This window comes from Apiospora aurea (genome assembly GCF_038362705.1).
Source record: "Apiospora aurea strain CBS 24483 chromosome Unknown utg000002l_segment0_segment0, whole genome shotgun sequence".
Classification (NCBI taxonomy): Eukaryota; Fungi; Ascomycota; class Sordariomycetes; order Amphisphaeriales; family Apiosporaceae; genus Apiospora; species Apiospora aurea.
This window is the reverse complement of record NW_027117389.1, coordinates 2578466-2599397: the sequence shown is the minus strand read 5'-3', so window position 1 is coordinate 2599397 and position 20932 is coordinate 2578466. Positions and strand designations below refer to the sequence as shown.

The 20932-nt window shown below is 40.3% G+C and overlaps 2 protein-coding genes across 2 annotated transcripts; both read right to left on the bottom strand.

The window, feature by feature from the left end:
- Nucleotides 1-503: 503 nt before the first annotated feature.
- PG986_003181 (Beta-1-2-xylosyltransferase 1) lies at nucleotides 504-3447 on the bottom strand (the record flags this gene model as incomplete). Its single annotated transcript, XM_066839403.1, has 3 exons — nucleotides 504-3029; nucleotides 3101-3258; nucleotides 3339-3447. Coding segments are annotated over 3 exons (2793 nt in total), but the record flags the coding sequence as incomplete, so codon positions are not given.
- A 1183-nt stretch (nucleotides 3448-4630) lies between these two features.
- Nucleotides 4631-9323, bottom strand: PG986_003180 (uncharacterized protein; the record flags this gene model as incomplete). The annotated part of the gene is made up of 2 exons (XM_066839402.1): nucleotides 4631-4717; nucleotides 4788-9323. 2 exons carry the CDS (start codon nucleotides 9321-9323, stop codon nucleotides 4631-4633), a joined length of 4623 nt encoding a protein of 1540 aa, XP_066704466.1.
- Between the last annotated feature and the right edge of the window lie 11609 nt (nucleotides 9324-20932).

The following is a 20932-nucleotide window of genomic DNA, read 5'->3' as shown; positions in this document are numbered from 1 at the left end:
AAAGAATGATTGGACGAGCAGTGGTTACTATTATTGTTATGTCTTGTGTATGAGGTTTATGAGGATGATAAAGTATGAGAAATGCCTATCACTTGGACCTTGGTCGTCGTTATCTGTTCTCTGATGAAGCGTAACTCGTTCTGAAATCTCTAAATCATCTACTATATCGTGAATGCGATGTTTTATCGTCTCACATTGGCTACTACTCTTTTTCTCGGTAATCCTAGTTTAGAAATAACATTGTTATTCCAGAAATTTGCGGGCGTAGATCCATGTTGCTGGTTAGAGCTGAGCATCACATGTATTTCGTTCCGTGGCGACAGGGGCTTGCAGTTGTTTCTCAAATCATATCTCTAAAGTATAATATAATAATACATAGATGATATTATATCCTCCTATCTAGACACCCCCTTCAAGCATGACGGGTCACTACAATGCCTCCTGATTTATATTTACATACGGCTTGTTGTAATACGAAAGATGCAACATGCTCGCTCGCTCGCTCACTCTTGTTTCAACACAAATCCCAGGGTATCCCTGTCATCCTGAATCAACCTCCCCCACTCGAGGAGGAGCCGGAACAGGTAAATCTCCATATCCTCGCGGCGGATAGCCTTCTCGGCCCACTTGCGGCCCTGCTCGGCGATCCAGCGCGCGTCCTCGGTGCGGTCCGCCATGGCGTCGCGCTCGCGGCCGTTGACGCGCCCGCGGTCCTTGAGCCCGACGAAGTAGGCCAGGGTGCTGTGGAGGCCGTGGAAGCGCAGGTCGACAGGAACGAAGTGCGTCCAGGGCATGAGGCGCTCCGTATACCACTCGCGGAAGATGCTGCTGACGAACGGCACGCCGTTAGAGCGCAGCGTGGCGAGGAGGTTGGGCGGGGGCCCGTCGGGCGTGTCGAGGAGCATGACGTAGCGGTGGTCCAGGGCAACGTCAGGCTTTTCCTCGGGGTCGGTGGGGGGTTCTACGAAGCCGAATTGGGCCTGGGCTAGCCGACAGGTCTGGTCCTCACATTTCTCAGGCGCCGTGAAGGACGTCTTTATAGTGAACAGGTCGTTGGCCTCGCTGGTCTTGACCGTCTCGTAGGCAAATTTCAGGTCTTTGCCGTAGTTGTCGCCGATCAGCAGCGGACCTTCGTCGGTGGCGCTCGCGTTATTCGTCAGATACACCATCCGGCTACGTTGACCACCATGGTAAGACTGGTGGGTTATAAGTTCCGTCAAGGGCTCGCCCTGCCAGAATAGAGCATTGGTCTTAGCATCAAATGTGGTCGTCTCCTGCTCAAGCTTGACATTGGGCCGGAGCAGAGGTATAACGATGTCGTTGAAGATGTCGGTTTTGGACCGACTGAAGATAGGTAAGAGGTCCTGGTGAAGCTCGGAACGATGCGGCATCGTATGGAAGTCGTGGAGATGGAATATGTCAGGTTGATGGCACGGGTCAAGAGACTTTCGCCAGCTGCGAACAAATACGCCATGGCTATGTGGTTTGGCGCAAGAAGTACAGAGGTCCCTCGCGTTCCAGCTGACCCCTGCTCTCGTCTTTGAGCCTGGAGGGCAGGCCAGAGATTGGAGGTGATGGAAGTCTTCTGCTGAAACATAGGACCTGGTCTCTGAATCTGTACGTGCTTCTATGTTGGAGGCAGCCTGGGCTTCCGCCACCTCGGAGTCGCCTGTGTCGCGTTTGTTGACCATAGCTGGCAGGAATTTAGATTTGGGCGCAGTTGCAGACTGCATGAGCCGACGGATGTCATTGTGTGGAACGAGCACCCGTGGCCTTTCGTTCAAGTTGATCGGTATGTCCATCTCCGGCAGGTATTCTGAAAATCTTGAGATGATCGATACCACGTCGTCCAGTATCATCTGATGAGAAGAGTCGGCCCGCTCGTTGTGTGACGCCTTTCCCTTGATGATCGTGACCACACCGATATCTGGTAGCCCTTTGGCTTTCTCTACCGCATCCCTGACCTTTTGAGGACTCATTCCCCAGAAGGGCAATATGTCTTTCTCCATCTGATCATACATATCGACAATGGCGGCATTTCGCTGCCGAGAGAAATCAAACCACCGATCAAAATGAGCCGGAGGGTCGCGGCCGTGGTGCCGTTCTTTGTACTCTTCGACGGCGGTTCTAAGGGTGGTGCTAACGCTCGCATGGCGGAGCCACCGGTCTGACTCGACCCTGTTCTTGTAAATAAACTCATCCACGGGGTGGTGCTGCAGCGGCCTGTTGCGTACGGCAGAGGTTATGATTGCCCCAATCAACAGGACGATCGTCAATAATACAAGAAAACCTCTGCGGATATACACGACAGACCGCATATTATTTGCGTAAGCGAATATCGAAAAGCCACCCGTGATGGTGAATAGCGCCACTAGCGGAGGCCCTGCCGATGTCTGTTGGTAAGTCCCAACCAGGAAGACCTGCCGGGCCGTACTTGCTGTCCCGCCGATATAGGCAATGATGGAGGCCGGTTCAAGGGGCACCGATTCGACGATCCAGAGCGTTGCTGCGATCAAGAGTACCCCAAAAACAAGGCCAGTGCTCAGAATATCAAACAAGTATAGGGAGTCCACATATCGCACTGCCTGCCTGTCCATTACTGGTCCTTGTTGAGCAATACGGGTGCCTATCCACAGTACGCCCGAACCGAGACATGCGATGGCCAGTATGCCACTGAGTATCCGCAGCCGGCTTTTGGTCGTCTTGGCCCAGGAGAGTACTCTCCAAGACATGACTAGTATGACAGCATCCAGGAATACGCCAGTCCACTGCAAGAAGATGACCCAACGGGGCTCATCCAGTACAGATGAGCAAAAGTAGGAAGACTCGTAGGCCAGACCGGCCGACTGGTAGACGCCAATGGTGAAAACCAGCACGCTACTGAAAAGCCAAAGGTGAGAAGTTTTGACCCATTGGGTGAACTCTTCCCACAACGTGATCCAGGGGTCCTCGGGCTCGTCGGATGTGGGCAGTGACGCCCTCTTCCCGAACACCAACTCATACCCAGCCAGAAATACCGGCAGGAAGACCTACGAATAGGAAGGGGGAGTCAGAGAATGGACGTCATGGCGTATAGGCCTTCGGGACGGCATGGACATACCTCGACACCCTGTGCTGTGCACTGGAAGTCGTACACAACCTCCTGAAGAATCTCCAACCGTATCACAATTAGGATTATGATGCAAGGAAGATAAAATCGGCGAGGCCGCTGTGGCAACGACGATCTGAAGCTTTTGAAGGGAGCATCGGAATCTGCCTCTCAGATCCGGTTAGGGCCTGTTTGCGTGACACGGCATTCGATAGTCGCAATCAGAATGGCATGCTGCGGGACAACATACCAAATCTCCCGTCATTGCCCGGAAGTCGTTTAGAAAAGAAGCTCGCAAAGAAAGCTAGGGCGCCCGATATCAACAACAGCAAGAAAGCCGAGAGTCTCGGCCGATCTGTTCTGGCGATTAGCGACACAAATAAGAGAGGGATGTCCGTCCGTCCGTCCGTTTGTACGCACCGATTAGAGAATGTTTGTCCACTGAGTAGTGTAACCAAAAAAAGGAGACGAGAACACTGTCACGGGCAAATGGTCAGTCAACATGTACCCATCTGGTGTTATGTGTGTGTGGTGTGTGGAGCACATGTACGAGGTACGGCATCCAAACCCAGGCGTATTCAGGGGGTCATTGGGCCATTTTGCCAAAGCCAGGCCAAGGCCAGTCACATACCAGACAGCTGTCAGGCGCGAGCTGTATGCACTCCTCTCATCGGCGGCCATTGCTCGGCTGGTGACCTGAGCCAAAATGAGGGCAATCAAGATTCGTCGTGCTCAAGTAGGTTGCCTGGATGCCCGGGTTGGTTTAGCAGGGCATGTTCGAACGGATGGTGCCGGTTCAACACGTGAGGCTTGAACTTTGATGGCCCTAGAAAGGTTGAGAACTGGAGGTGGTGCAGGTGCAGGTGCAGTTAGGTACTTGGCATTGATGGCACTGACCAAGACAGTGTGTAGACACAAACACACTGTATCTAATACTGGAGTGTCCACGCAACACCTGCGTCTCTAGCAAGTGCAAGTGCAAGTGCAAGTGCAAGTGCAAGTATGATCTAGGTTACATGTTTGCAAACCGGGCATAGATCTAGGATCTAGGAATGTCATGTTCCATGTTTCAACTCAGTACGTTGGCATGTTTTATCGCATTCGATTGCTACGGACTTTGCGTAAAGTATACAACTTTGCGTACTTGGCCATTCAATCAATATACATGATTCGCAACCTCATCAGCTCGGGGTGGCTCAGCCAACGGCCAGTCCACCCCATATCTATTCCCTCGCTTCTTGATAGATCTCACAAAGCGATCGATCCCAGATGAAATCCCCGCGGCTCACCAGGCTGTCCAAAAGGAAAAAAAGAAAAAAAGGTATCCCCATTTTTCATGTCCTGCTGGGTTGTAGTAGACCCGTTAAATCCTGCCGCCGCCCGAACGCCTTGCCAGAAAATATGCTCCGTTGGAAGCCGGTTAGTTCTAGACTTGCCAGCCATGCAACCCATGCTGATGCAATAATAAACATTAAAAATCGATAGTGATGTGCAAAGAAGAGAAAGAGAAAAGGGAAAGGGCCACGTGGCAGTGCCTTTTCCCTACCGGGTTGACGGGAACTTATCAACCAGCTCTTCGATCCGTGGTATGAGTTCCGGCATGCGGAAAGGTTTCGAAATCACATCGTCCTAATTGTCCCTTGTCAGCATGCTGTATTCCGAGATACAACAACGGAGAGGGTGGGAGCGCCAAACTTACCACTCCTGCGGCCTTTGCGTCTTCGATCTGCTCCGGCCTTGCGTATGCTGTAACAGCAATAATGGGTATGTGGCTCACAATGGTGCCTTCCCGTTCCAGTTCCCTGATCTTACGCGCACACGTCATCCCGTCCATAACGGGCATCTCCAGGTCCATCAGTATGACCGAGATCTCGTTGCCCGTCGCTTCCATGCCAGTCCAGTATCTCGACCTCTTCAACACCTCCAGCGCCTCACCTCCATGATTCGCCACTTGTGTGTTGTTGCCGCTGTTACGAAGTTGTCTCTGCAGCACTTTCTGGTTCACAAGATTGTCCTCTACAATTAAGACATCGAAAACGCGTTGGCCTCCTTGTGGCGTTGATGATGCCGAGGGTGCCGACGTTGTTGGCGTTGCTGATGTCGATGGCGTACCCGGCAACGGTGCGCTTGGTTGCGACCGTACCTGTATGGTCGGGGCCTTGGCTATGTGCTTCGGCTGTCGATTCTCGATAGTCGTCGACGACCCGGGGGCTCTTTGCAAAGGTGGCGCTGTCGCCACCGCTTGCCTATCGCCTGGTCCGGCCGACTTACGGCTTCGGACGTAGAAGGAAAAGGTACTGCCAACCCCCTTCACCGAATCAACTCCGATCTGCCCTCCCTGAAGCTCCGTGAGGATGCGGGAGATAAACAGCCCCAGGCCGGACCCACCGTATTGGACGTGAGTCCGGGGTGACGCCTGAGAGAACCGTTGAAATAGAAGCTTCTTCTCATGTTCGTCTAGTCCTCGCCCTGTATCTTGGACCGAGAAATGGAGGTTAATTTTGTCGCCCGTGCCCCAGTCCGCACCCTCTGTGAGTTCCGAGGTGCCCGGCCGATCGCTAGGAAAGAAGCTGATGTCGGCATCAGTCCTTTCCGAGATGTCTATAGAAGCATCGAGGGTGACGACAATGGACCGCTCCGGCCGCGCATTCGTGAATTTGATGGCGTTGGTCATGAGATTGATCAGCACTTGAAGCAAGCGCGAAGGATCCAGCTTGACCCAGTCCACGCCCAGATCCAAGTAGCGGTTCTTCACTTGGAACTTCATCTGGATCGAATTCGTGTTCAACTCGCCCTCAAACATCTTGAGCACGCGCTGGACCACAGCCACCGGTTGCACATCCACAGGCGTAACTAGGAGTAACTGCGAGTCAAGTTTCGACAAGGTAAGAATATCGTCGACGATACGCTTCTGATGGCTAGCGCAGAGTGTAATGGTGTTGGCAGCCTCGAGACAGCCTTCCAAGGCCACTTTCAGCCGCGCCACCTCGCTGTTGTATTCTTCCAAGGATCGATACTTGGCCAGTGTGCCCGATATTTCGTCAGCACATTGGAGAATAGCACTGAGCGGGTTACGCATTTCGTGGCTGGTGATATCAATGAAATTTTCTTGTTGCCGCTTCAGTTCCACTGCCTCTTCTCGCCGCTGGTACTGGATTTGCTCGGCCAGCTTTTGCTGCGAGATGTCGGTTATACACCCAAATATGCCCTTGATGCTTCCATCTCGGTGCCTTTCGGGGTACGCACTCATGAGCACCCAGTTGTTAATTGCGCCGCTGGAATGATCGCGCAAGCGCTTAAAGCGCAACTCGTGAGTAATGGCCATCTTGTCATCGAGCATTCTTTTCCAGACCTCCTGAAGTGCAGGTCTGTCTTCGTCATTCACGCTATCCATCCAAGTATTGACGTTGTACTCAGACCTGGGCTGATGCTGCGATACTTCCCACCACATCTCATTGCAGTAGTTTATGAGACCTTCATGGTCAGCAATAAACATACCTACGGGAGCGAATTCGGCCATTCGTGTAAACTTGAGCTCACTCTCCTCCACCTCTTGCGTACGCAGGTGCAATTGCTGCGTCAACTCTTGGCGATCAAGCGCCGCTAAACGAGCTGCCCTTTGTCCACGTTTAATCTCTTCCTCGAACAAGACCACCGAAGCCATCGATGTAGCCAATTGGCGCGACAGGAGGTGGATGAAAAGCTTATAGTCGTCGTCATAAGGGCGGCGCGGGTTCACTCCAATAACAATGAAACCAACAACGCTGTCTCCTCCAGTAGTAGGGTGTATTGGGAAGATCACAATGGCTTGGCAATCGCTCGAATCTCCTCGGAAGTCAAAGCCGATCATAAGATCTTCTGCAAGCGTTCCATCATCTTTGGATAATAAGATGGGAACACCTGCTTGTGCCATAGAATCCCTCATATAAGGGGCGAAGCCTTCGACGCTGGTTTTGAGATCCAGGGGACTAATGAGGCAGCTGTGTCCAGCAGGAATGCCCAGGGATGCTTCAAGGACAAGCTGAGGGGGGTGCGACAAGCTTCCCGAGTGCATCGACGACATGTCGCTTTCGGAATCGTCAGAAACTGAATAAACCATGACGAATGGGATGTCCTCCTTGTTGAATTCCAGGCCCTGTTGTACCTGGCTCCAGAAACTCTTGACATCTCGTGCCAATGATGTCTTCTCACCAACCTCCCTCAAAGTGAGCATTCGTCGTTCTGCAACTTTCCGCCGGGTATTTTCGAAAGCAGGGTTGTACAACCCGACAACAGATCCGTCGTCGCCTACCAGTGGTACAATAGACCACGAGAAAAATGCTTCTTCCTCGAACCCATAGCGGTTGATCAACAGGTGATCGTCGTTCTTCATGGTGGCCTGTCCCGACTTCCACGCCCCTTCGAAAACATGAGCGACTTCGTGCCATATCTCGTGCCAGGCATCTTTATAGCTCTGGCCCATGAGTGCGGGATGTTTCTTGCCCGCCATTAGCACATACGCCTCGTTGTAGATGGCGATAAACTCGGGACCCCAGTACATCGCAGCTGGGTGTGGGCTACCCATAACCATGTTGGCCATGGCACGCAGGTCGGCTGACCATCTTTCTATAGGACCCAAAGGTGTCGATGCCCAATCTCTGGTACGAGCAAAAATGATATGCTGAGGGAGATCCTCGGTTAACGGTATCCTGGTCCAGTCAAACGACGGCTGTTCCGTCCGTATCGAGACAATGTCCGAAGCATAATCGCTATCTCGTCGTATCAAATACGGCTCTTCGGCTTCACTGCCGACGACTGAACGGGTCTGCTCGTCCTCTTCAAGGCTGGTGGCAAGGCTGCCAAAATAATCCGGCGCATCTGGCACGACAATATCGCTGGGCGTCTTTGGCTGCGCATTAGGTGTTGCACCCTGCGTACGAGAGTCGATGCTCGTCTCTCTCTCGAGCTGCGGCTCGGGTGAGGTACGGGCTATCGAAGCAGCGCTTCTGTTTGCGCTTACGAACCTAAATCGGTTTCTAAGAACCGAACAGGTCCATTCAACACCGCCATAGTGGAATGACGGCATGAAACAATCCAATCCGTCGGCGTTGAGACCCCCATTTTTTACCCAGGTTCTGAAGCCCTCAAACTCGCTCTTCGCATCCGAACCCTCCTCGAACTCGCCAGAAATCAAATAGCGGATGCCGTCGGAGACCTGGAGGGCAGGGTTGACATATAGTACGGTAAAGGCTGGCGACGAAGCGTTAAATGCACTTGAGCCGTCAACGATGAAAGTCGGACGGTCATCCCTTTCAAGAAGTTCAATGATGCCGATACCCTGTAGAAACTGTTGCGTAGGTGAGGATGCTTGGGCGTCGGGACTTCGGGCAAGGGTCACCGCATCGATAGACGACCAGCTACCAGGTGTACTGGAAGACCTCGCGGGACTTGCCGAGCTGACAGTTCCTCGCGCGAGTTTGAGCGTCGTAACCTCAGCAGAATCTCGGACACTCCTCAACATGGTTCCTACAGCTTCGGAGCCAGAAAAGCTAGTGGGCCTGATTATGAGAGGTTTCTGCTTGTGCGAAAAGAACAGCGGCGAAGTGACACTTTCAATCTTCGGGGGTATTGCTGGTTTTGCGAATTCGCCGAGGTCGATCCTGCGCGGAGGGGCAGCGCGAGTTCGCGACTTCTTCGTCGGCGGCTGCTGAATTGTGTGGTTACTAGAGTTGCTGAGATCTGATCCCTCCTCATCTGGCGACCGCTTGCCGGGTACCGACCAAGGCGTATTAGCCGGTCCTTGCACTGCCCTTGTTGGGGAGAGGTTAGCAGGTATTGCCGTGTCGGTTTCGGTTATTGTAGCGATGTGAGGACGTGCTGTCTGGTCGCCCAAAGGCGCTGTTTTGGGGAGTGTCGTATTGGCGGGACTTAATCCATAGCGACTAACCTCCGTCGCCCACTCCTCTTCCACCACCTCAGTGCTCACGTGGGTTTTGCCGATCGCGTCCGTATATATATGTTGTCGATGAGTGGCCGATTGCGACAGTGGGCTAGGCACAAGAGGTGCCGTATCGACGGTAGAGGATGCGACCGGGAGGTTGTCTGGCCGAGCGGTGGTGGGGGACTTGGGATTGTTGGTAGCGACAGGGTGGGCAGGAGAAGCGCCGAGGGAGGAGGAATCGGCCGTTGTGGCAACGTCAATGTCCTCCGGGCTAACAAGCAAGGAAAAATCGTCTGGGGTTTTGTCTAGATTCATGAAGCAAGCCAGCAGTGAAAACCCTGCCACAAAACTTTTACATCTGAACGGCCACAAACCCAAGGTCCGCCTGACGGGCTTGGAAGGGGGGCTCAGTGTACTGCAAGCGTGGGCAATGGTCGTTCTGGTGTGCGAATCGCTTATGAGAGATCGCGGCGAAGGGGGGGCCAACAAGGAAGCTTTGCGTCGGGACTACCTGGGCATCGGCCACCCAGGGGGTGTTCAACCGCCAAAGTAGGTAGGATTGTGGACAGGACCTGTGATCGAATGGGGCCGTCAACTACCGGGGGGAGGGGTATAGACGCGGTGTACTAAATGCAAAGACGTATAGATATTAGTATGTACGATGCAAAGAGGAACCCCGATCTATGCTGAAAACAGCCCAATTGTCCGTTTACCCACTCGACTGGTATGGTGGTTGCTGTGTATTGTCCACTACACTGTCCACCCAGACTGCAACATAGATACGGTAGACTGAGCCGAGGAACCTAGGTAGGCGGGCAGGTAGCGCGGGAGGTCAAGTAGGTAGGTAGGTATGTGTACAGTATAGGTATCTTTCCCTCTACCTACAGTAGGTAGTAGTAGCTCGTGCAGCCGGAATTGCCTGTCTGCCTGCCTGCCTGCTTCGACCCGACCGAGGATCTCAAGTAGAAAATGTGGGCTTCGTTTCGTGCGATTTGCAGGGACACAAGTGCCGCATGTATGCTCCAGATTCTGATCAAGATCGGGTGTGTGGATCTCGCTGCGCGCTTGGTATTGGATGGCAGACGATAGAGGAGGATGTAACGAGTGAGCAATGAGTATGAATTGATTAGGTATGTATATGTAAGGATGCAGATTGGCGATTAGCCAAGTACGTAGTAGGTAAGTATGTATGTAGTCAACGTTCAATGGGCGGGCCAGAGTATGTAGTAATCTCAACGTCTTTTGGGGGGGATCCGGGTGCGACGACTATGGGCCATCTGCTTCGCAATCCAGTACGTGTGAAGGGAGATAGAACCGACGGGTTAGGAGAGAGGACAGAACAGAGAAAAGACCAGCAGAACCGGGGTCTCACGGGTGGAAAACAAACAGCCTTTGCCCGTTTGCAGGACAAGATGCTGCTGAAACTTCATCCACCGATCAGCAAAGGTAGCGAGCGCAGTGAAGTGTGCAGGGTTGGGATGATCGACATGCCCAGGCTGTTCCATTTCCAAGGGGGGAAAAGTGGCTCAAATCGCTACCGGCTTATCGTGTGCTACCGACTTTACATGCACTGAGGATTCTATCTTTACCAACATCGCCAACCCCATGGAAACCGGCCACATACGAGGCGTGCGTTATGGGCAACACTTGCTGCTCTTTCCCATATGTAGAGGCTCCGAGCGGTGCTGGGGTTCGCAATGCAACAAAAGTATCGCAGGATGACACTGGTCTACTCACCGTGTCCACCGCAACACGCGCTCACGTAGATTATGCATCAGACGGAAGAATGTAGTAGTCAGATCGAACGGCTCCTCCTAATCATTGGTAGGGGCTTCCGGTCCGCACTGTCGATCTTTTACCGGTCCTGTGTCATGAGGCTTTCATACTAATGATCATTAAAGTAGACACAGTATCGGGCAGCTCCCAATATACCGTGTAATCCTTAACCACTGGTATCGACTCGCGGGTTGCTCGAGCCAGTCTCAGCATTTGTCAGCACCACCGAACAAACATCGATATTGGCAGTTCTCGACTTCTCGGCCACGTAAAAACAAAGGAAACGGCTCCTGCGCTTCTATCCGGTCCATTGGCACGTGGGGTTACAGGCTTGGGCATGTATGTGCTCAAGAATTCTTCTGCGTGGTGAAAACTGGCTGCCGAGGGAGGGACCGTGGCCTCCAAGAGGCATGTTTCGACAAGATTGTTCACAATGGGCACGGGAAACCTTGGGGCCTAATCCCACCGTATTGCCGATATCCCATTCCATGGCCCAGGATTCAAGAATAAGTCAGATGTTGTGTCTTAGGCATGTACAACAAATATGTTGGAGTTTTGGGAGTATGTGAATGTGGCTATCCAAAATCCCATCGGCATCAAACATGGCAATCATGTAATTCCCATTCACTCGGGTGTGGTTCCACCACCAGTGCTCCCATTTCATGCAAGTCTGCCATGGTAAGGCTTCTACGTGAGTGTAAACTTGTGTGGCAGCATCAATATATCTCGGCTGCTGGTCTCGTCAGCAGTCTGAAATGGCGACAGCACGTAGGCAAAAAATCATCTATTGAACTCAGAAACCACCCGAGGCTCGGGTCTGCATCCGGGGTCTCCATTCTCTTACATTCATTATTGGCAATTGGGTACCGGCATCAGGGGGTCCAATTTTATGCATGCGATCGTCGATCTGAGCGGTCTAGACTAGTCTCTGCACCACGCCGAGGCTAGGCCGTCGTCGCGGAGGTATTAGTTGCCGGGGTTATTATTAAAGTTATCGGGGTTATTAGATTTTTTATATACGGACGCTAATAAAAAATAATAACTTCGGTAGCTTTTTAAATATTAACTTTATATTAATTTTATATTAACGTGGTTTATTATTAAGTTAATTATATTACTTCGTCGAAGTTATATAACGTTATTAATAATATATACGAAATTAATTAAATAGGTAAAATTAAAATATATTAAGCTAAAGAAGAAAATAAGGAAGGAGGAAGAAAGGTTAGCTCTAATATAGTGCGAAGGGTAAAGTAGTAATATATAGGGCACTATATCGAGTAATTAATTAATTCACGTATATCGGCTTTAATAAAGCTTAGTTATATAATTACCCCCCTTTAAAAAGGCGCGCTTTAAGCTTTTAATTTAATCTCTATTATTTAATATAATTTAAAGTTATTTATAATTAATTAAATCTTACGGATTTTAATTAGCTTTAAATTAATTTTTATTAAAGTAATATTTAATAAAGTAAATATTAAAGTTATATAAACCTTTTACGGCTTTATTTAATTTTATACTTATTAACTTCGAATTAAGGGCGTTAATAACGTTAAAATCTATTTTATTAAATTACTTATTTTTAACCTTATTATTCGATTAAAATATCGAATTAAGGCTTAATTTAATACTTAATTTATAATAAAGCTTAATAAAGTCGTCGTAAGCTTCGAATAAACTATTAAACTATATTTTACGTTTATTAAACCGATTTTAAATTTTACGGTTTAATACGTAACGAAAAGCTTAAATACGCGTATCGTTTAAAACGAGTAAATAACCGGACTCGCCCGTAAACGTTTCTTATTTTATAAAAAAAAAGCTAAACTATAATCGTTTTAACGTAAGTTTTAAAGCTTTTTTAAACACGTTTAATTTTAAAGAAATCGGCGTAAATACGTATAAATATTTTACGTATCGGCTTATAATCCTAAGTGTTTATATTAATATAATAAATAAAGTATAATTAAATTATACGTTTAAGCTTATTTTTTAAGCGCGAATATTAATAGCGATACTTTACCTCGTTATTATTAATAATAACGCCATTAATAAACATTTTATTATTTATTTTTTATAGTTAGCACTCGAACTTAATTTAATTACTATTAAATCTAATAGGATTTAAAAAGTAAGACTTAAATTAAATAAGAGGTATATAGTTAAATATTATAAAGTAGTTTTTTAATTAATTAATGCGAGCTTAAAAAGCTTAAAAGATTATATCGAGGTTTATTTAATTTTAATTATTATTTATTTTAACGAAAGTAGTAAATTTAAATAAGAAATCGATGTTTTTTATAAGTTAACGTTTAAGGTGAATATAAATAAATGAAAATAAGTGGCTAAAGGGTTAATTAATTTAAGTCGGCTATACTTAAACTTTTTAAGTAAGTAAATTAACTACGAGGGGATTAATTAATCAATTTAATAAGTATAAAAAGCGTTAATAGGTTAATAAGGTACGCGTTAACCGGTGCGCCGGTTATTAAAGTTTATAAATATCGTTAAACTATAACGTTTAAAATCGGTTTAAGTTTAATAATAAAAAGTCGATAGATAAGGTAACGCTATATATAGATTAATATTATTAATTTTAAAGATTCGGTTTATAAACAAATCGCGTAGATTTTTAAAACGGCTATAACGGCTTACGCTTTAAAAAAATAACTTTAGTTTCTTAATAAATTTAATAAGTAAATAAAAAAGGTAATCGTTTCGAATTAAACTAAGATAAAAAATAAAGAAATAAGACTATAACTTCATTATAGTAAGCTTAAAATGATTATTAAATTAAATATTCCTTTATAATAAAAAAGTGTTAAATCGAGTTTTTCGATTAATACGATTCGATAACGCACTTTTTCCGCCGATTTATTAATGAAAAGTGCGTGTTATTAAAATATAAAATAGGTTAAATAAAAAGCCTCTATTAATAGGTTTTAATATAAGTAAATACCTTGTTTTCTTATTAAATTAATATATAATAATAAGGTTAGTTTATATAATAATTATAACGTTTATTAATACCGCTTTTAATAATAAAATCTTTAACGTAATTTATTACTACGCGACGTATATTACTTAACGACGCACCTTTTCTATTTTTCGACTTTTTTATATAAATTAATTTAATTATAACGTTTAAACTTAATTAAAATTACTCGTTATTTAATTCTTCGCTTAATTTTATAATGTTTTTATATATTCGCGTATTATAACCTATTTCGCCGTAAATACTATAGCGTTTTTTACCGGTTACTTTCCGTTTCGACGAACCCTTATTTTTATTTTTATTAAGCGTTAAACGCTTCTTTTTTACTTTTTTATTTTATAGTTACTAAAAATTTTTAATAGTAAAGGCTTTTTTAAACTAAATTCGTAATTTTTTAACTTTTCGGCGCTTAAAAAAATACTAGATTAGTTTCTTTTGATATATATATTTTATCGCGTATAAAGATTATTTTATAAGCTATTTTAATTATATTTTTCGTTATTTAATTTATTATATTTAAAATCGGCGTCGAAGAGCTTTTTTTAATAGGTAAATACCCTTTTTTAATATAAATAGAGTGTTTAGTTATTTATTAAGGGTTAAACGGCGTTTAAAGGTTATAAGTATTAGTCGTCTTTAAACGAAATAAGTTAAATATAAATGTTTAAAGATATATATTTAGCTTATTAATTACCTCGTCAAGATTATAAAGTATTAAACGAAATACGTTAAATTTAAATTTAATATTAATTTCCGTAAAAACAATAAAATACGCGGTTTTAAAGGCGATAAAAACCTCGAGCTTAATAATATAGTTTATAAAAGCCTTAATAAATAGCTCGATTTTTTTCGAATAAGTACGCTTTAAAAACGAATAAAGTGTTATATCGAAAAATTAAAGCAAGTATAATAAATAAAGAGGTATATTAATAATAATAATATCGTTATTTTAATAGTATACCTCGAATTCGGCCGAAATATAGTTTTTATAGTCGTCGAGAATTAAGAGGCGGTAACGACTTTTCGTTTATAATTTAATATATTTATCGAAATACTTAATCTAGTTTAAGCCTATCTCGTTATTAATTTAATTATTAAAAATCGGCTTAATTATTTAATTACTTAATAAATCGGTTTCGCGGGACTAGTTCGCGAGGTAATATTAATTTTAAACGATTAAAAACGGCGGAATATATTAACTTTACGAATTAATATATTTAATCGCCGTTGCCTATTCCCGATTATTAAACTAAATCGATTTCGCTTTTTTACGCCGCTTGGCGTATATTATAACGAGTATTAACCCGATTATACTTATTATAAAGCCGGTTTCATCGAAATTTTAAATATTTTCGTTAACGATCCCGTATTTCGCTTTTATATTCGCGATTAGCGTAAATTAAATAGAAATAACTTTAAAATCCTCGTAAAAAACTCTTTAATAATCGTACCGACGATTTATTTTAGTCTTTAAATCCGGGTTATAATCGATAAAACGCTTAATTTAATATTTACCGACGCGGTCGCCGCCGCGCGACGCGGTAAAGAAATTAGCTATAATTTTTACACTAATAAAATCGGGAGGCATCCCTCGAATATCTAGATTAATTATATATTTACGAAATACTTTTTTTTAATCAGATTTATTTTACGTCGTTTCGGTCGGATTTCGCGTTTTAAAGTTTAGCCGTAAATTCGATAGCGTAAAATTAATTCGGGTATATTATAAGCTTTTATTACTATTCTTTAGTTTATTTAATTCGGTTCGTTTCGTGTCGTTTAAATTATTAAAACTATCCGATTTTCTTAGGATTAATTAAGCATTATAGTTATAAAAGTATTACGCGTTAAATTTTAATTATATTAAAATTAAATTAAGGTGCGTCGCTAAGTAATATACGTCGCGTAGTAGTAAACTACGTTAAACTTTAAAAGAACTCCGAGAAATACTTAACTAAATATTATTCCTTATCGTTTTATTTTTAAGAAAGGACGTTAATAATAATAAATTCGAAAGAGTTAATTTTAAACTTTATCTCTTTTTCGTAGTTAAAATATACGAAAATTAATACTCGAAATAAGGCGTTCTTTAATTCGTCGAAAACAGTTTACTATTTAAATCTTTAATCCTACGGCTAATCGGCTTTTATTAATATCGTTAATAGTTTAATAATCCTACTATAATTCTTAACGAATTTACGATAAAAGTTATAAAATCTAAAGAATAATTATACCGCCTTTATATTTATCGGTAAAGATTAATTTTTTACTATAAAAATCTTATTAAAGTTTACGGCGACACTATCGGTTTTAATAATAAAGCCGAGGTATTTAGTTTTTATTACGTTAAACTCGTATTTTTTAAGGTTAACTTAAAAGCTAGCTTCCGATAATTTTTAAAGAACCTTTTTTATATATCCCTCGTATTAGAAAAAGCTTTTAAAATAAATAAAAATATTATTAATATAAGCGTAATAAAAATTGTTAAGGTATTCCCGTAATAAATTATTAATAAACCTTTAAAAAATAAATAATCTATTAGTTAACTCGAATAAAAGGATTTTATATTTATACGCTTCGTAATAGGTTTAAAAAGTCGTTAAATCTTTTATCTTCCTCTTTTAAGCGAACCTTATAAAAAGCCTATTAAATATTAATTTTAATATAAATTCTAGCCTTAATTATCCTATTAAAGGTTTCTTCGATTAATAGTAACGAATATCGATCCTTTCGCGTAATAGTATTTAGTTTCCTAAAATCTACGTAAAAACGAAGCCCGCCGTCGCTTTTAAAGATTATAAATATAAAGGCCGCTTAAAAAGCGTCGCTCGATATAATAAAGCCCTTTTAAAAGTTTTCCGAAATATATTTTTAAGCCGTGGTAAACCTTTCGAAAAATATTTTATAAAGTAGGTTATAGCTTAAATTATCCGGTTTCGTATCGTTTATTAATTCGATTTTATAGTTTATTAATCCGCGATATTTAATTAGTTTATCGGACTATACTTTATTAAATATAGGATAAAAATCTTTATATACTTTAAGTATTATCTCCTTTATTTCTCGGCGCAATTTATCTTTATCCTTAGGTAAAAGATTATCCCGAAAAGTTTCCTTTTTTAAAATAAACTTATCGATTTAATAAAAAGTTATTTTATAAACTTAACACGAATCGGTTTTTTTTACGTTTCAATAAAAGCTTAAAGCGTTTAAAATTACTATATCGGGTACTTTTTTAATAGTATTAATTAATTACGTCGCGAACGAGGTAATAAAGGCCGCGCTTATTCTTTTAATTATAATAAAGCGTATATTTTAACGTTTATTTATAATTATCGCTTAGCTATTTTAATTACCGTAACTTATTATTAAAATTACGTTATATTTTAATTAATCCTTTATTTAATCGGTAAGTCGTACGCGAAAAGATTTTTAAAACTTTTTCCTTTATAACCGAGAAACTAAAAATATTAAATAACCGCGCGTTTTCCCTTTCTATAAAACGGGCTCTTAATTAAAAGAATTAGCCGTCTCGTTCCCGTTTATTTTTTTTAATTTAAGCTTTTAAAGCCCGGTTCCGAGTATCCGCATTTTTTTAATAGCTCGAATATTTTAATAATACGCCTACCCCGTTTATTAATATATCTATATTTTTAATAAAGTTTTAATCGTTAAAATAATCGAAATAGTGAGTTTTTAAACGGATAACGATATTATATTCTTTAAATTATTTTCGCTTAATAATAAAATTATATTTTATATTAATTATTATAAAGGGGATTAGCCCGGTATTTCGATAATAAATTCGTAAGTTAACGAATACTATTATATTAAAGAATTAAAAAAGTTTACCGTTAAAACCTTTAATTTTATAAAGCCGGGAAACGGTTACTCGTTTTATACTTAAAGTAATATAGTGCGTTAGCCTATGCGCTAGTTAGTGCAGAGACTTTACACTAGCCCTACCACCTTATTGCTAAAACCGACCTGCCGTATCGGCCCTAGCTCGATTTTTCCTTCCTTTTTTTCTTTATCGTAAATTCTATTTATTTCAAGACTTATTTATAGCCCTATTTTATTAAAACCTAATAGCGTGACTTTTAATTATTTAATTACTTTATTAACGAAATTTATATTTATAAATAAATAACCGGTTATTACTATATCGACGAACGTTACGGTAATAAATAACGATAATCCATTATTATTTATAATATATTTAAAAATTAAAAAATCCTTTTAATTAATTTCTATAAAAAATTAAATAGTATTATTATTAAGTTATTTTTAACGGTAATTAATATTTATTTTAAGAAGAAGTCCTTATTTTTTAGAATTAATTTTTTAATCTTTTCGGCTCGGCGAGGGTTTAATTAAGTTTACGATTATTAAAGGGAAGGCTAGGTAAAGAAATTTTATATTTTTAATAAATCTCGTTAATATCGATAAGTTTACGTTCTTTAATATTATATTACTTTAGAGGATAGTTAATTTTCCGGTAATTAATTTAATAATAATTAAAATAACGTTCTTTTTTATTAGTTTTTAAATCTCTTTAACGGTAATAGGAAAAGGGTAAATTTTAATTAAAGAGTTATTTATTAATAAAGTAAACTTTATAAAGGTAACGGTTTTAAAACCGCCGGCTTTATCGTTTTTATTACTAAAGTTATTTTTAACGTTTAACGAAGAAATAAGTTTATCGGACCGCTTTTTTTCTCGTTCACGTTTACGAAGCTTTAAACTATTTATTTATAATGTTTAATATAAACATTAAAATTAACGGTTTTATTAAAATATATCGTAACGATAGTAATTATAATGCGAAATATAAGCTTATCGTAAAAACTTTCTTTTTAAGAAATACGAAAGAGTTCCTTTTTTCCGGTTAATTAAATAAAATCGGATAGGAATTTTTAATATTTAATTAAAGAAATTATTTTTAATTAATTATACTCCTTTTTAATTTTTTCGTAAAAAGTATAGTCGAAATAACGTTCTTATAAATAATCGAAAAGTTTATTAATAATAATAATATAATTAAAGTAATAGTCTTAAAAAAAAGTAATAGTTTACGAGCGGCCTCTTTTTTTATATAATTACGGATAACGTTGAATACCTAGCTATTAAAAATAAAGTAATTAACGTTTTTAGTTCGTATATCTTTAATTTAATAAAATTAAACCTTAAAAAAAGCTTTATCTTTATCTTTATCGCTATAAAGATCGTCGACTTTTATTTTACGACTTTTTTTATAATAAATACTTTCGTCGTTAATTATAATAAAAGAAGTGATATTACGTTCATTTATAATTAATCGAATAACGGCGGCTTAAACGTTATATAATTATTTTAATTAGTCCGCCGATTTAATATTAGTTTTTATAAAGTTAATAATTAAATCGTTTACGGTTACTTTTACGGATTTTTAAACGGTAATAACCTCGTTATAAGCCTTAATTAATTCTTCTAAGGTAGATTCTAATAAATCGAGTTCGTTATTTAATCTATTAATCTTAAACTATTCTTTTATTAGGTTCTCACCCTTATAAATATCGTAATAATTAAACGAAAGGAAAAAAACTAAATATTTAGCCTAAGTGGCAGTTATATTTAATTAAGAGTTCGCTCGACGAGCTTTAATATAAAAGTTAAATATTTATATCGTACGAGCGTAACTTAATAAGAAAGCGAGGCGTACTTTTTAAAATAACTTATTCGGATTATTATATATATTTTTAAACTTATCGATAATTACGAGTTTATTTTTAAAGGGCTATTTAGCTTTTTTAATTTTAATTTATAAAACGAAAAAAATAGCTTTATTATCGTTATATATATATCGATTAAATAGGGTGTTTAATCGAGCCTGTAAATCTTCGTTATATAAATTATTAATAATAGTATTATATTATAAAAACTAGGCTTCTTTTTATAATCGTTCGAAATCGGTAAAAGTATAAAAGCTTTAACGTGGTTTACCACTACGCGACGTATATTACTTAGCGACGCACTTTTTTACTTCTCGACTTTTTTATATAAATTAATTTAATTATAACGCTTAAAATTAATTAAAATTACTCGCTATTTAATTTTTTACTTAACTTTATATCTTTTTTATATATTCGCGTATTATAACCTATTTCGTCGTAAATATTATAGCGTTTTTTACCGGTCGCCCTTCGCTTTAACGAACCCCTATTTTTATTTTTATCGGGCGTTGAACGCTTCCCTTTTTACTTTTTCGTTTTATAGCTACTAAGATTTCTTAATAGTAAAGGCTCTTTTAAGCTAAACTCGCGATTTTTTAACTCTTTAACGTTTAAAAAATACTAAATTAACCTTTTTTAATATATATATTTTATCGCGTATAAAAGTTATTTTATAAACTATTTTAATTATACTTTTCGCTATTTAATTTACCGCATTTAAAATCGGCGTCGAAAAGCTTTTTTTAATGGGTAGACACCCTTTTTTTAATATAAATAAAGTGCTTAATTATTTATTAAAGGTTAAACGGCGTTTAAAGGTTATAAATACTAGCCGTCCTTAAACGGGATAAGTTAAATATAAGCGTCCGGAAACGCACATCTAGTTTATTAATTACCTCGTTAAGATTATAAGGTACTAAACTAAATACGCTAAATCTAGATTTAATGTTAACTTCCGTAAAAACAGTAAAATACGCGGCTTTAAAAACAATAAAAAACTCGAGCTTAATAATATAGTTTATAAAAACTTTAATAAATAGCTCGATTTCTTTCGAATAAACACGTTTTAAAAAGCGAATAAAATATTATATCGAAAAGTTAAAATAAATACGATAAATAAAAAAGCATATTAATAATAATAATATCGTTATCTTAGTAATATACTTCGAATTCGGCCGAAATATAGCTTTCGTAACCGTCGAAAATTAAGAAGCGGTAACGACCTTTCGTTTACGATCTAATATATTTATCGAAATACTTAATTTAGTCTAGGCCTATTTCGTTATTAATCTAACTATTAAAAGTCGGCTTAATTATTTAGTCGCCCGGTAAATCGGTTTCGCGAAACTAATTCGCGAAATAATATTAACTTTAAACGATTAAAAACGGCGGAATATATTAGCCTTATAAATTAATATATTTAATCGCCGTTACTTATT